The sequence below is a fragment of the Astatotilapia calliptera genome, chromosome 2 (genome assembly GCF_900246225.1).
Source record: "Astatotilapia calliptera chromosome 2, fAstCal1.2, whole genome shotgun sequence".
Classification (NCBI taxonomy): domain Eukaryota; kingdom Metazoa; phylum Chordata; class Actinopteri; order Cichliformes; family Cichlidae; genus Astatotilapia; species Astatotilapia calliptera.
Window position 1 is genome coordinate 21,823,540 of NC_039303.1, and position 14,364 is coordinate 21,837,903.

Below are 14,364 nucleotides of genomic sequence, written 5' to 3' on the forward strand. Positions count from 1 at the left end.
AGTATCTGACTAGAGAAACAAAATTAGATCAGGAGAACGGGTGACCTGAATACACAAATGGCACAATAACAGCACACTTTAGCAAAGACTCTCATTTTGTGCAGTGGCTGAGTTTACTTACACTGTTCTCCATTTCTGAATGTGATATTGTAATCTGACTCTATTCCCACTTAAATAAAACAAGAAAAAAGTAAGTATATGGCAGAAAACTGACTTAAATTTACATAAGATTGCCTTTCGAGCACTTTTGCAAACTTATCGTGATCCAACTGAACAAATGAGAGCAGCATCAGAACGCTTTAAGGCTTTTTTCTGGTATTTTTTTTAATACAAGGACAGAATTTGGTATGACTCAGACATTTTAGACACTGAAAAAACAACAACAAAACAAACATTTAAAGCGAGGTCAGAGGAGACAAAAATAGGTTATAGTACAAAAATATTTTCACATGCTTTGCCCAGTAATCTTTGCACTGTTCTTTAGCAGGAGTTCACCAAAATAATAATGGGTACTGCACTACTATAGCAAGCAGCTTTACTGCCAGTTGGACAGCTGAGATAACACAAACACTAAAGGAGTCTCTGTTGGTCATCTGCTGCCCTAAGCAGCACCATGTTTGTGTGTTCAGTCCGGTAGTTCAGTCATGCACTGATGTCGAAACACGCTGCACAGACGTTTATTAAATCACTTTGTCTATAATATGCTGAAATATTCAGGAGTGGACCGCAAGGTGCTGAAAACAAACCACTGACCGCTGGTTATTAGAGTGTAATGACTCCCAGCCCCAGCTGAGGTCACTGTGGCCTGCAGAGTGAGTTCACCTCAGTCATAAATATAGTCCTTTGGGGTTGAAGTGCTGCTACATTTGGGCATATCAGAATCACTGCCACTCTTTCAGCATTAAATGTTAACTAATACCATGTATTACTGGCCTATGTTCAGAGCACACGTCATGTCATTTTACACTGTTAAGGTGTTTACATTGTAAAGCCAAATATCTACTGAATAGAAGCACTTACATGGCTTATCATTAGAAATACAGTAAACTGCAGAGAGTCAGTCTTGCTCCTACTTTCTGTTGAATATGGATTAAAATGTCCAAAAATGTAAGCTTTCTTTGGACTCTTTAACTGAGACAAGGTTAAATGCAGTCTGCTACAGGAAACAACTATGAACACGAAGGAATGCAGGAACATGGAAAGTCCACCATGCATGCAAACAAAAGTGTAAGCAAATCGTGCAACCCCAATAAAACCCGCACTGAAATTGGCCAATAGTCGGGTCACACGATCAACGTAATGGTAGTGTTTGTTCAGTGTCGCTCAGGTGACGTCTGGCTAGCATTGCGCCTCCCAGCCAATGCTACACGTCCTCAGGCAGCCGAGTAGGCTGCCTCATCGGAGTCCGGATCCCTGGTGCTGTCCTCGCTGAGAGGTGAACGGCAGCTCAGGTCCGCGATCCCAGACTCCTGGTCGCTGCCGTTGGAGAAGCTGGCGTCAGATATTTGGTTCGTGCTCTTTGGCAGGAGGATGCTGTCTGGTCCTTTAGGCTGACAGGGGCTGCCGGTGATGAAGCCGCCGGTGTAGTCCTGAGGAGTGTTGGCTAGACCGAGGTTGTTACCAGGTGCCCAAACCGTGGGGCTCTTATCAAAGGCGGCTGCTTTGCAGGAATCACTGCACTCCTGCTCCTGCTCCAGCTCAGAAATCTTCTATTGATAATGTAAGAAATGAAGACAACAGTCATTTTCTATAATCACAAAAACATCCAGGTGGAATTTTCTTTTTTTCCTTTGACTTGTAGTATGAATGCACGGTGATCAGCCACAATATTAAAATCACCTCCCTAATATAGTGCAGCCCCTCCCCCGTGCTGTCAAAACAGTTGCGACCCATCCAGAGACAGGCTCCAGAACCTTTGGCATCACATTAGCATGGAATAATATTTATGTCAGAAGTTATAAAAAGGCTCCAAAACTTTTCCTAGAATATCCGATTTGAAAGATTTCTTCAGCTTTAAAGTAATCCTGTGCCAGTTTTTAGTATATCCTCGCACGCGTGATGGCTTCTTTGTGCACAGGTTGTTAAATTTACTCACAAGGAATTACGTTTTTTTCAGCATGCTGCACATACTGGAGAATTTGGGAAGGTCTGGGGAATTTGCTGAGCTGCATTATCCTGCTGGAAGAGGGAATATAACTGCCATGTTGGGGTGAATGTGACATGCAGCGAAGTTTAGGTCACTGGTTGCCAAAGTAACCAGTGACCTTTGAGCATCACGCCACCTCAGCTAGTTTGTCTTCCTCCCACGGGTCACGCTGATGTTATCTCCTTCTCAGGTAAACAAAAGATATGTCAGTGTAAAAGAAAAAATGTGATCAGACAAGTCCTCCTTCTTTCATTACTTTGCACATGCATACCACAGTTTGTAGGACCACAGGAATCAACATGGGAATTCTGACTACTCTGCTGCTACATAGCAAGCTCCAAAACATTGTTTTATTATAGCCAGCATCAGGTTTTCAGCAATTTCTGTTACACCTATGGCCTTTTTTAAATGGCTTTAAGCTTGTGGCAGATCAGCATAGCCCTGTCCTACCTGTGTGTGTGAAGAAAGCTGCTCCTCCAGCTGCTGTGTCTCCTCCTGGATGGCCCGTAGATAATCCTCTACGGACTGCCGAGGATGCATCCCATGGTCAAAACGGTTGTACAGCCCTTTCCAAAATCTCCATAAAAAAAGAGAAATGCATCAGCAGAATAAAATTTCAATGAATGTCTTTACCTTTCACATAATGATTATCTTCCTGATTAGAGTGCACATACCAGGGTTCAAGTGATGCTGTGTGAGCTGGTGCGGTTGGAGAGAACTTACTTAAAACTGTAGGGGGAAGTTGATGCACGGAGGAGCCCTTGAGTCTGGCTGTGGTTTGGCCTGTACAGGGGGTTGGTGTAGTCTGTACGGTTCGCCCATAGATAACTCCACAAAGAATGAGTCCTCTCATGAACTCTATGTGAAGTCCAAATGGAAGACAGGGAAATAAATATGAGAATAAGGTCAGGGGAAAGACAAAAAGACAATCTTCTCCCAACATGGTGTCTGCAGGTTTAAATCTCACCTCAGCTCTATCCTCTCCCTCTGGTTGTTTCCAATGAAGTTGCCAAACTGGCAGGAGTAGAAGTGATTGTGTATAGTGATTAGAAACCTCTCGTTAAACTCAAAGGCACAGGGGAACTGCTCCATCAGCTGCCACACGCACTCCAGCAACTGATCGATGATGGGAGACACCTCTTTGGGGTCTCCAACCACGTGTTTGCATCTGGAAAAGAGATGCATGGAATGAAATCAGAAGATTTAAACCACATCCAGCAGATGCCATGAAAGTCACGTTTCAGAGGCAGACCTGTGGGAGAACTTGTGTCCAAATGAGACCCAGTCTTTTTCTATGAGAACCTAAATGCAGAAAGAAAAGTGTTAAAACACAAGCAAGATGACTTTGAGTCACGGGAAGAACGACTGAACCTCCACACCCACTTTGTGGGGTAATTTCCCCCCCGACTCCAGGGGGATTTCTCAAAAGTAGGCTTCTGTGTTTTATTTATTTTTCTGGTGTATTTCACATTAGCCAGTAAAGATAGCTTTGGATTAAACAAACAAGCAGCGTGAGCCTAGTATGACCCCCTTTGATGTAAAGCCAGAATGCATTTGGATATATTAACATGATACCACTGAGCTGTAACCCCGCTCTGTATCTTAAATTAAAAAAGCTCCAGTATGTACCATGAATCCTCTGAGGGTCCTGTAGTAGGGGTCCAGCAGCACACAGGCCACTGAACACACCTGAGAAGTACGGTCCCACCCATCTGAACAGTGAATAAGGACGCTGACGCCCTCCTCTGCAACAGCCTACACACACACACACACACACACACACACACACACACACACACACACACACACACACACACACACACACACACACACACACACAAGACAAATAAAACGTCCAAAATTAGATGTGGTGATTTTCCACTTGTGCACTATACGTACCTCTGCTTTGCACACAGACGCTATTTTACAGCAGCTGTGAGAAGAAAACCAGCCAGTCATCAGATAAGTTTTAATCACAGGAACCCCGTACCCCATACTGACCTTTTACTAATTTTAGCTGTATTACCTCAAACCTGAGAGACGTGTTATTAAAAAAGTACAATCATGATGTTTTAATTAGAAGACCCACACAATTTCTTTAATGACACTCCTTTCTCCCTTGGATAATTTGGAACATTATTAAAAAGCCACAGCAGCGCAGACGGTATCAGTCTGTGTGTGTCTTTCTGTGTACATTCGTGATGGTATCATAACAAAATGTGGTCGAGGAGTAATCTGCTGTAGCTAAAAACACCACAAAGGTGGTTTTGAGGTGCAGACAGTATAAAACATGGAGGAAGTTGTGGATCTGAAGTGTGAAGCCAACACTGAAATGTCTTAAACCTGCATTCTTTATAATGGCCAGCAGGGGGCAACAATGTTGGCTTTCCAAAACACTCGTGGTTGTATAGGAGTCTATGGGAAAACGGTCCTCGGCTTGTTGTCTCGTTGACCCCAGTGAACATCTTCCTGTTAAATTTATAGGTTCAGTAATAAGTTTCAGGTAATATTGAATAAGACATAAAGTTAATTTTATTGACACTGATCATTCGATGGATATGCTTGGTGCCAATCACACGCTGTTAGCCAATGAGCATACAGTTTTGCTGTCAGGCCCATCTCTTAGTTAAAACATGCAAAACAAACCCACTCTGCTCTGAAGTGCTGTACTGTATGTTTGTAAGTTTTCTCCCATACAAACACAACAATGTCGATGAAACCTTTTGCACCATCAAAGACACCTGCGGTAGCACCCAGAAGGCAGAGAAAGATGCTAACCATCGCACAAAATGTTGGACTTCTGGACATGCTAAAGGAAGGTAGACGCTACGGATTATAAGGTGCATTAAGTGAAACAAAACAGTCAGATAAGTCAAACTTTCCTCAACTCATTCTTCTTGCTTCCTCCACTTCTGTACCATTGATTGGATTCTCTCACAGCTGCTCTATTCCCATGTTCTGGACCTGAAAACAGGGTTTGATCTTTGGTTTCATTCTATGATACTGGACTTATTTTTCTACAAAGGTTTGAACTTTGAGAGTGTTTAAACTAGAGAGAAAAGTGTGAAAATGTTCATGCCTGTCTGAGAAAAGTGTATAAATTGTGTAGTGAGGGGTTTTACAGCCTTAAAACATCTATAATAATTGTAAAGAATAAAGTTGGCTACTTTGTGGATTTCACCGGTTATTTTTAAAATGTAACTCCCATGATAAAAGAGGGACCGCTGTACATTGTAATGAGATGATAAATATGATAACCACTTCATCTGTCAGTGGTTGTGGCTCATTCGTGTAAATCTGGGGGAAAGCCTCAAGGGCTTCTCGTATCGTCCCTGCAAAGATGGATGATGTTGGTTTCACACAGACACACAGAAGATACAAAACACAAACAAACCCACACCTAAACCAATATTGAGGGCAACGGTGAGGCAGACAGTGAGGATTAGCCTCCAGACTGACCTTGGCGATGAAGATGCCTGCATCCAAAACAGCTTTGATGTGCTTCAGCCAGCCTGAGCTCTCCAGACCCTCCAGGAAGTCAGACATGGAGGGGGAACGCAGCTCACACACTGTAACCACAACACAGCTGTCTCACTGTCAGGAAACACGGAGCATACCTGATCGCAGGACTTTATTAAAACCTCACAGAACACTGACAGCAGCAGAGACAAGTTTACAGGGAATCTGTGCACGCTGAGACAACATACGGGTCACCCGAGCATATTTTGCTTTTTTAAAGCAGATTCTGTTTATCTTCTCATGTTATTTGTTCCCACTGGCGATGGCTTTGTTCACACCAGCAACAGCCACTTGGGGATGAGCAATATAAAACCACTTCAGTTCACTTATTCAACTGCCATCAATTTGCCCAGACAGTAATGGTTCCCCAGAGGATGAATCCTTTTCATTTTAATGATGCACTAACTTTTCCCTCTAGTGCCAACGGCTGCAGGCTCACTGTGTCGTTTCATTGTAAAATGTATTTAAATTATTTTCCAAACATTTTCCATCGTCAGGTTCACTCACAGGCAGCGTGACACGAACTCAATCGAACTCAGCTGATGAGACTATATTACACTAATGGTCACAAATCACCTTTAGAAAACTGTAACCCTCAGATTACTCACTGAGGTGTGGACAAAGTGGGTTTTATGTTGATACTACATCAGTTTGCTGACCTGTAAGAGCTGATAACAGAGAAGCAGGTGAACGGGTTCATTTTAGCCTCTAAGGTTTTGTAACACTTCGCACAGTGGACTTGCACTAAGAAGAGATGTTTGAGGCTTTGCTGTCAGGCGGGAGGGGGGTCTTCTTAATCTTATTGAAGTATGCAACCGGGCAGAGAGAAGAAGGCAGAGGGCAGACGTGAAAGGGCAAGGCACTGTCTCCAGCATTTAAAGACTTCCCTTGTGCTGCTAGTGGGCAAAGAGTTATCACAACTGAGAGCAGCTATAACTTTTCAGGCTTGAAATCGCATCATTCTCACGCCCTCTGTCTCTCTTTGGGGGATAATGTCCGGGGTTTTGTCCGCTCCGGGAAACCAAAATAGCTCTGAAATAAAACCCAGATGGATTCAAAGTCTTCCTAGGAGCACCCCTGCACAATACCCAGAAATTCTCCTGTGGGCTCATTTGAGGCTTGATTCCAGCACAGTTCACTCTGCGTGACTGCATATGAAAAAACCCCACGGGGGACCCGCTCTGCTTTAGTAATGTGACGATGCGGCCAATTTAAACAGACAATGCCAGAACATCTGTGTAAAATATGATGTGGTGAAACATTTTTGACAGCTTGAGCTGGGTTTTTATTTGCTTGAAAGCAAATAAAAAACCAGCTCAAGCTGTCATTATAGCTAAATGATAATTACATAGTAATTACCTTCCAGCATTTTCTGCTGGCTGTTCCTCATGACATGGATGTTCTCGATCCCAACAAACTGGAATTTGATGTTGGAGTAGTTGTCTTCGTTTTCATACCCTTTTCCTGCAGCTCGGTTTGCGATCGCATTCAGCTAGAAAAAAAAATTCTGTCAGTTTTTTTTATCCAGCTGTCATTCAAGAATCCCGACAATCTGTAATCTCAGAAAGAGGCTGGTTTTACAACTTATAGTAGCAATACTGGACTATAGTAACATAGTGTATCTAAAACTTATTTCCCTCCTCCCATTATACTATAAAGGAAGAATCAGACTATAGGATCAAGTTGATTAAACTTCTGGGATATTGATCCTGTCAGTTGGGTAGCAGAAGGTACTGTTATTCCTATGAATTGACAACAGGTACACTAGAGGGGCAACAATGAGAAAAGCCCCCACATCAGGAATGATTTTACAGATGGGAGCCACAGACATTTTCATTCATTATTTTTTCACAATTTATGCATTTAGTTAGATGCACTGCATCTAACACGAGGAGTCCAACTCTTCCACGATGGCACATCAATCAGATGATTTGCTGTGTCTTGCAGCCAAGTCTGAAGAGCATGAAGGAGATTCCAGAGCTGGACAGGGCCATAGAAGGTCCTTAACCCATCAGCAGGACGAGACATCAGATATCACGAGGAAGGCCAGAGGGCCCGACATCCTTTAGCGGGCTCTGTGCTCACTGTCCAGACCATGGAGCTAAATTGGCATTTGCCATAGAATACCAGAATTGGTAGATATACCACTCACGATAAGAGGATGCTGCAGGTATTAAAGGTGCTGTGCTGTAGTAGTTTGAATCACATCTATCTAATAGACTTTAATTTGTTAATTTAAATGAAGAGTCCTCCTCACACACTAAGGTCAGTTTTGGAGTTCCACAGGGTTCTGTGCTGAGACCAATTCTGTTTCCATTATACATGCTTCCCTTAGGCAGTATCATTAGAGGGCGTAGCATACATTTGCACTGCTATGCAGATGACACAGAACTTTATTTATCAATGAAGCCAGATAACACACACTAATTAGCAGAGGTGGGACCAAGTCATTGTTTTGCAAGTCTCAAGTAAGTCTCAAGTCTTTATCCTCAAGTCTCAAGTCAAGTCTCAAGTAATGTCAGGCAAGTCAGAGTCGAGTCTCAAGTCACTGGTGTAAAAGTCCGAGTCAAGTCACAAGTCTGAAACTTTGAATTTCAAGTCCTTTCGAGTCTTTAAAAAAAAACAAAACGAAAAAAGCATGTTGCAGTTATGCTAAATGTAAATATTAGACCATGTAATTTTTAAATCTGTGTTTTTCTCAACACATGACAAAATAGTGAACTTAGAAAATATACACAAATTGTGAAATTGCACCTCTTTAAAATGCAGCTCAATTAAACCTAGCTCCAAGAATAATTTTCACCGACAGTTCTGAGATAAGCTGCATGTTATTCTTGGATGCGGTTGTAGGACTGGCTTTAAAATCGCATGACAAAAATATCATACACATTAAAAAAACTGTATCACCAACGTAGCCTGGACAACATTTGCTAGTTAGATGAAGTCAGCTATCTCATCTTAGCATATTTATATGCATATTTATAATTATACGCTTCTTGGAGTGAGTGCACACACTCATGAAGTTTAGTAACTTCCGGTCACTGCAACAAGCCCAGGTACAGTTTACCGACAGATGGGTACAGGACCTTGAAACGCACCGTGTAGAACGAAAGACCATCGTACGTATCATAAGTTTACCAGTCTCACAAATCGTCGTCATAAATACACATTCCTTAACCGTTTATTAATAGGACCTTTGAGCTCAACGGTAATTAATTAGTAGTGGAAATAATTTCTGGTAGCATCACAGAAATGTAGCAGTGACAATAATACTGTATGCTGTAATCGTACTGGGCAATTGGTGATACAAAACAACTGTTTTATCCTGTGAATAAAAGCATATGTTTTTGTCAATGTACCATAATAACAGAAGCGAAACGCAATATTGTGTCAGGACAATTCACTATTTATGCACAATAAACAAAGGAGCATAGCGCGACCATTTCTGTTCAGCGCCAGACTTGCTTGTAACCTATATCACCAATTATGTTATGAAAATGACGTATTAACTACTAAAAAACACTGACCTTCGTGTAAATGCTTGGAGCAGACTAACCTGTGAGCTGGAGTGTTCTGGGACGTTATATTTGATCTTTGAATGGCTGCAATCCAGGCCATCCGTCGCATCTTTGTTACTTCGGAAACATGGCTTGAACAATTTCTCTTCAACGACGTAATCCGATAACAACCGATCTCTTTACCCGTCGGCTTCCCGTGGCTGTCATGCGACCGGCTATTGCAGTTAATAATACAACGGCTTCTTGTGTTTCTTTTTATCGCTGTATAACTGATTTTAATTGAAAGCCTGCGTGCGCTAGTACCGCTTGCCACGAGTTCCCAGAATCCTTTGCGGTTCTACCCGTGAATGACGTCACATTTTCAATCTCTATATAATATGCATGTTAAATTTTATATTTGGGGTAAAATATCAAGTCTTTTCAAGTAAACCGGTTCAAGTCCAATTCAAGTCCCAAGTCATTGGTGTAAAAGTCCAAGTCAAGTCACAAGTCTTAGAACATTTTTTCAAGTCAAGTCTAAAGTCATAAAATTAATGACTCGAGTCTGACTCGAGTCCAAGTCATGTGACTCGAGTCCACACCTCTGCTAATTAGTTATCGGAAGGAATGTCTTCAAGACATAGAGACTTTGATGACCTCTAATTTTCTGCTTCTTTATTTAAGATAAAACTGAGGTTATTGTACTCGGCCCTAAAAATCTTAGAAATATGGTATCAACCAGATGCTTACTCTGAATGGCATTACCTTAGCCTCCAGTAACAATGTGAGGAACCTTGGGAGTCGTTTTTCACCACGATATGTCGCTCAAAATGCATATTAAACAAATAGAGGGCAAATGGAGAGACAATAATAGATCGAGACAAATGTAGGACTGATCCTGTAGATGCAATGTGCAGGTGAGGCTGTGCTTTTGTACATATCATCACGGTCACATTTTAAAATCCTCTGTGTTGGCATAAAGAATAAAGAGTCAATGAAAATATATTTCTTGGGGTAATAACAGATGAGAGACTTAATTGGAGAGCACACGTAAGATATTTTCATTCCAATGTATCAAGAAGCATTGCAATACTAAACAAGGCAAAGCAGGCATTAGACTGTACATCTCCCCATATTACCATACCGTTCGCTGGTTTCCCTTTACTTAAGCTGTTGTGCAGAAGTCTGGAATCAGAGAATTATACAAACTCACTATTCTTACAGTTTGAAATACTGAAATTTGCAGATCTAATGGAATTCCAAATAGCACAATTTCTGTTCAAAGCAAAAAGTAATGAACTACCAGGTGGTTTTGTGAATGTGTGAACTACCAGGAAAAGTTTTTGTGTTTCTGTGCGTGGAGTGAAACTGTGGAATGGTCTGAGTACGGAGTTGAAGCAGTGTCCAAACATAAAGCAGTTCATAGTCTTCCACTTATCCTTGTCAAGGGTTGGAGCCTATCCCAGCTAACATAGGGCGAGAAGCAGGGTACACCCTGGACAGGGCGCCAGGGATAACACAGAGAGACAGTACGTGGAGAGAATCCACGCAAACATGGGGGCAAACATGCAAACTCCACACAGAAAGAGCCCGGCCAGGTGGTGGAATCAAATTCAGGACCCTCTTTTTGTGAGGCAACCGTGCTAATCACTGCGCCACTGTGCTGGCCATGGTTCAAAAAGAGTTATAGAGACGTGATCTTCATAAGATATAAAGAAAGGGAAAATGATGAATTTCAGTGGATGTCTCTGTTTAGGGAGTTGTTATTTCATGCTCATTGGCTTTGCTGTGTAGAGGCAAAGTTATGGTGATCTAGAAGCAAAGCAAACTACTGAGTTCAAACACTTTCAGAGGCCAAATTACATAAAACGCATATGTTGCAGAAACATTGCCATCAATACTGATCATATAACACCTAGCAGAGATCTGGGATGTTTTCAAAGCGTTTGCTGTGAGATCTTCAGCCGGCAGCGCACAGTCTGGAAAAATAAATCCCAGCTGAATATACAGTTGATGCTTTAAACACTTGCAGGCCTTTCCTTTAGATACAAAGGGCTCACCTTAGGCCTGGTATCCACCACATACATGAAGTCACTGCAGGGATTGGACCTCAAGATGGCCTCAAGCATCTGTTCATCCTCCAGGCAGCGAGCGCTGAAACCTGACAGGGGCTGGCTGCTGCGGCAGATGGCAGCCTGCGAGGAAGCAAGAGGAGCTAGGCTTCATACAGGGACTCATCCTCATCAGTTCACAGCATTCAGTGCACACGCACAATAACCAGTCTAATATATGAGAATTAGGACGAGTTGAAATTCACAGTACTTTTCCTTCCCCTGCATGTTCAATTTAAATTATTCAACCACACAGTTTCTCATATCTCCACATTTAATAGCAACATGGGAAATAGCCAGAGATCACTGTGTGGCTCTCCCCTTGGGCACATGAACTAAAGTGGAGCTTTTTGTATGCGCTGAACTGCACAAGCAGGACCCTGAACCCTGGGAAGCTGACCTCACACACATAAAGCACTCCTAAACGTCGAATTATGGATTAATAAAATAAATTATGAGCACTTTGGCTTTTTCTCGTGTCAGATATACGACTTTCACAAATATGAAGCCAAGATCAGGGAGACAGTAACGATTCATGTTGTTATTTAATGACCAAATGGACGTCTGTCTTGCTTTCTTTTTTACAGCCTTGTAACACAAGGCTGTAAAAAAGAAGTTGAAGAAGAGGAACAGTATTTAGCAGGGTCATATCTTACCCCTGCTAAAAAACATTTATTAAGAATGTATTTATTAAGAAGGCAAAATACATTATCAACCATCTTGACCACATTTTGTCAGGAAGTTGCTCTCAGGTCGCCACTATTGCTTTTTTGGGATTAATTAAGATATCTGAATCTGAATACATGACCTCAGACAAATACAGAATCTGGTGCTGTTTCTCTACCGGCCAATCATCATGAAGATGCTGCTTTCACGTGGAAATGGGAAAAGATTTCCTGACAGCAGTGACTCATGTTCATCTTAAGAACAGACCAACTTTTCTCACTTTTGTGGCTAAAACGGTCCAAGTGAAGCATTCAAAACTTATTTTATATACCTGTAAATAATCTCTTACCTCAGCTCCTGCAAAGTTTTTCGTTGTGCAGGACTGGAGATTTTAGCTCTGTTAGCATCACTTCATATCCCTTGTATTACTATGGGGCAGATTGGAAGTGTATGGGAAATAAAAAGAGAAATACTCTGTAATAAACTTACATGATTGTCTTTGCAGTAGTATGACAGGGCAGGAAATCTGCCTCTGCTTCTGAATTTGGAGCTCCCCACTATGACCGGTGGTGTGGCACTCTCGGGTACAAACAGGTCAGCAGGGTAAGTGTCACTCACCTTTAGAAAAAAAAGACCAAACAAACCTTTAGGCATAGCTGTCCATATTAGGATGAATGTGCATCTAAGGCCAGCTCAGTGACCTTGTAGTGTTGGTTAACTGGGGAGAGTTTCCACAGAGAGCTTGGGAGTCCCATTCTGCTGTAATCAGCCTTGAGGTCCAAGAAGTCCCATTCCTGTCGTCTCTCCTTCTCATCAACATTTGGCTTATAGGAGAAGCAGTACAGCTCGTCATAACTCTCTGAAAGACAAAACAGGGACTGACAGCTAAAGGCTGATGAGCACAACCTTCAACTTGTTTCAGTCCAAAAGGCCAAAGTGTTGCAAAAGCAGAGGAGATGAAAACTAGACCAAATGAGCAGATATTTACAGGATATTTAGGATATTTACAGTGATACAGAAATGCTGGCATAAAGAAAAAAGAAGATAATCAAAGAGGAATACAGTCCAAGCCTTTGCTGACATAATGACAGAGCTCACCTGGCTGGGAGAGCCGCTGCAGGGACAGATGAATATCGTGGCATTCCTGCTCTTTAGAAATGATAAAATGAAGAACCTGGAAGTTCTTGCAGTGAATAAGCAGAGGACATCCTGAAGGAGTTGCAGCCAGTTTGTCCACACTGCACACCAAACTGTGAAGTACCTGAGCAAAGGTTAAAAAAAACAAATTTACTGAAGTGTGCTTTGGAGGATTGCAAAATGTTAGTCTTGCAGCCTGCTGGTGACGCACGCTTAACATTTTTTTCTCTTCAAACAGACTGCTTATCACGGGCTGTGATCCCTACCCATGTTTCATTGCGCACTCCGGCCTCGCTCTCCACAAAGATGGTGTGTGTGGCAGTCAGGTACAGGGTGCCCACCCTCCTCCTTCTGTGGGAGATTCTGTCAAGCAGCTTGACATTCTCCACCTGGAAGGGGGAGGAGGAAGGACAGCATCAAAACAGCCTCATCCTCTGCACATCTCACGCGTGTTTGACACAGCTGCACATATGTGTGAGATGACAGAGAAACACATCCTCAAAGCAGTGACTTTACTGCCAACGTGGCGAACACAGCAGCACGCGTCCTTTGGATTGAGACAGATGTTTGTCTTATTTATTTGACTTTAGATTTGATCTTAGAGTGCGCATGACGCTTTGCTGCTGGAGCGCCAGTGGCAGTACAGTGCGGAAATGTAGCAAATCACTGCAGCCAGACCCGCGGTTACCTTTGGCAGTCGGATGTGCTCCATCGGCAGCTAAGCTTCCAGCCACGGCTAAACTACCAGCACTAGAATATGTGCACAACAGTGTTATAAAAGGCGTTAAATTGGCTCATAAGGTTGGAGCTGTCCGTCAGTAGCTCTCAGGTTAAGCAGCCATAATATTGCTATTGCCTGAGCTGACTTCAGCGCATGGTCCTAAAGCCCGCTCGGTGTCGTGCTGTTACCGTCACGGTTGTGAACATAGACAGTAGATAAAAGATGGAAACAGCTTTGTGTCTGAAAAGTGAACCCAACACAGACGAGCCCTGAACATCATTCATTTTAGAGGCCAACAGAGGGCGACAACCTCAGTGAATGCTGACCTGATGACTTTAAAAACTCAGGCGCTGGTTTCAGGACATACTGAATAGTCTAAGGAGCTTGGAAAGAAAAGCGTCTGGACTTCCTTAACTTGCTTGAAGCTTCTCATCCAAGAAGCTTCTTGGATGAGCTTCTGGATGAGAGGTGAAACATCTTCAAGCAAGAAGAAGCAGAAGTCCAGAACATTTTCTTTCCAAGCTCTTGGCAAAGCTTGGACTGGATGACTGAGAACTAGAGCTGGGC

The 14,364-nt window shown here is 42.5% G+C and overlaps 1 protein-coding gene across 1 annotated transcript; it reads right to left on the minus strand.

The window, feature by feature from the left end:
• Window positions 1-298: 298 nt before the first annotated feature.
• mtmr7a (myotubularin related protein 7a) lies at window positions 299-13,946 on the minus strand. Its single transcript, XM_026187770.1, has 14 exons — window positions 13,765-13,946; window positions 13,343-13,465; window positions 13,038-13,200; window positions 12,641-12,798; window positions 12,429-12,557; window positions 11,223-11,357; window positions 7,025-7,157; window positions 5,606-5,715; window positions 3,776-3,901; window positions 3,399-3,448; window positions 3,114-3,314; window positions 2,870-3,004; window positions 2,597-2,723; window positions 299-1,709 (listed from the first exon to the last, which is right to left on the minus strand). The coding sequence occupies exons 1-14, from the start codon at window positions 13,786-13,788 to the stop codon at window positions 1,374-1,376; spliced, it is 1,950 nt and encodes a 649-aa protein (XP_026043555.1). The 5' UTR covers window positions 13,789-13,946; the 3' UTR covers window positions 299-1,373.
• Window positions 13,947-14,364: the final 418 nt, after the last annotated feature.

What these genes read in the sequence shown, in the direction of transcription:
- mtmr7a (XM_026187770.1), bottom strand. Translation starts at nt 13,788, where the DNA reads ATGGAGCACATCCGACTGCCAAAG. An exon ending in GCAGCGGCTCTCCCAGCCAG is followed by an intron (nt 12,799 to 13,037) that starts GTGAGCTCTGTC and finishes TTTGTCTTTCAG; the next exon opens with AGAGTTATGACGAGCTGTAC. An exon ending in GGACCCTCAGAGGATTCATG is followed by an intron (nt 3,449 to 3,775) that starts GTACATACTGGA and finishes TTCTGCATTTAG; the next exon opens with GTTCTCATAGAAAAAGACTG.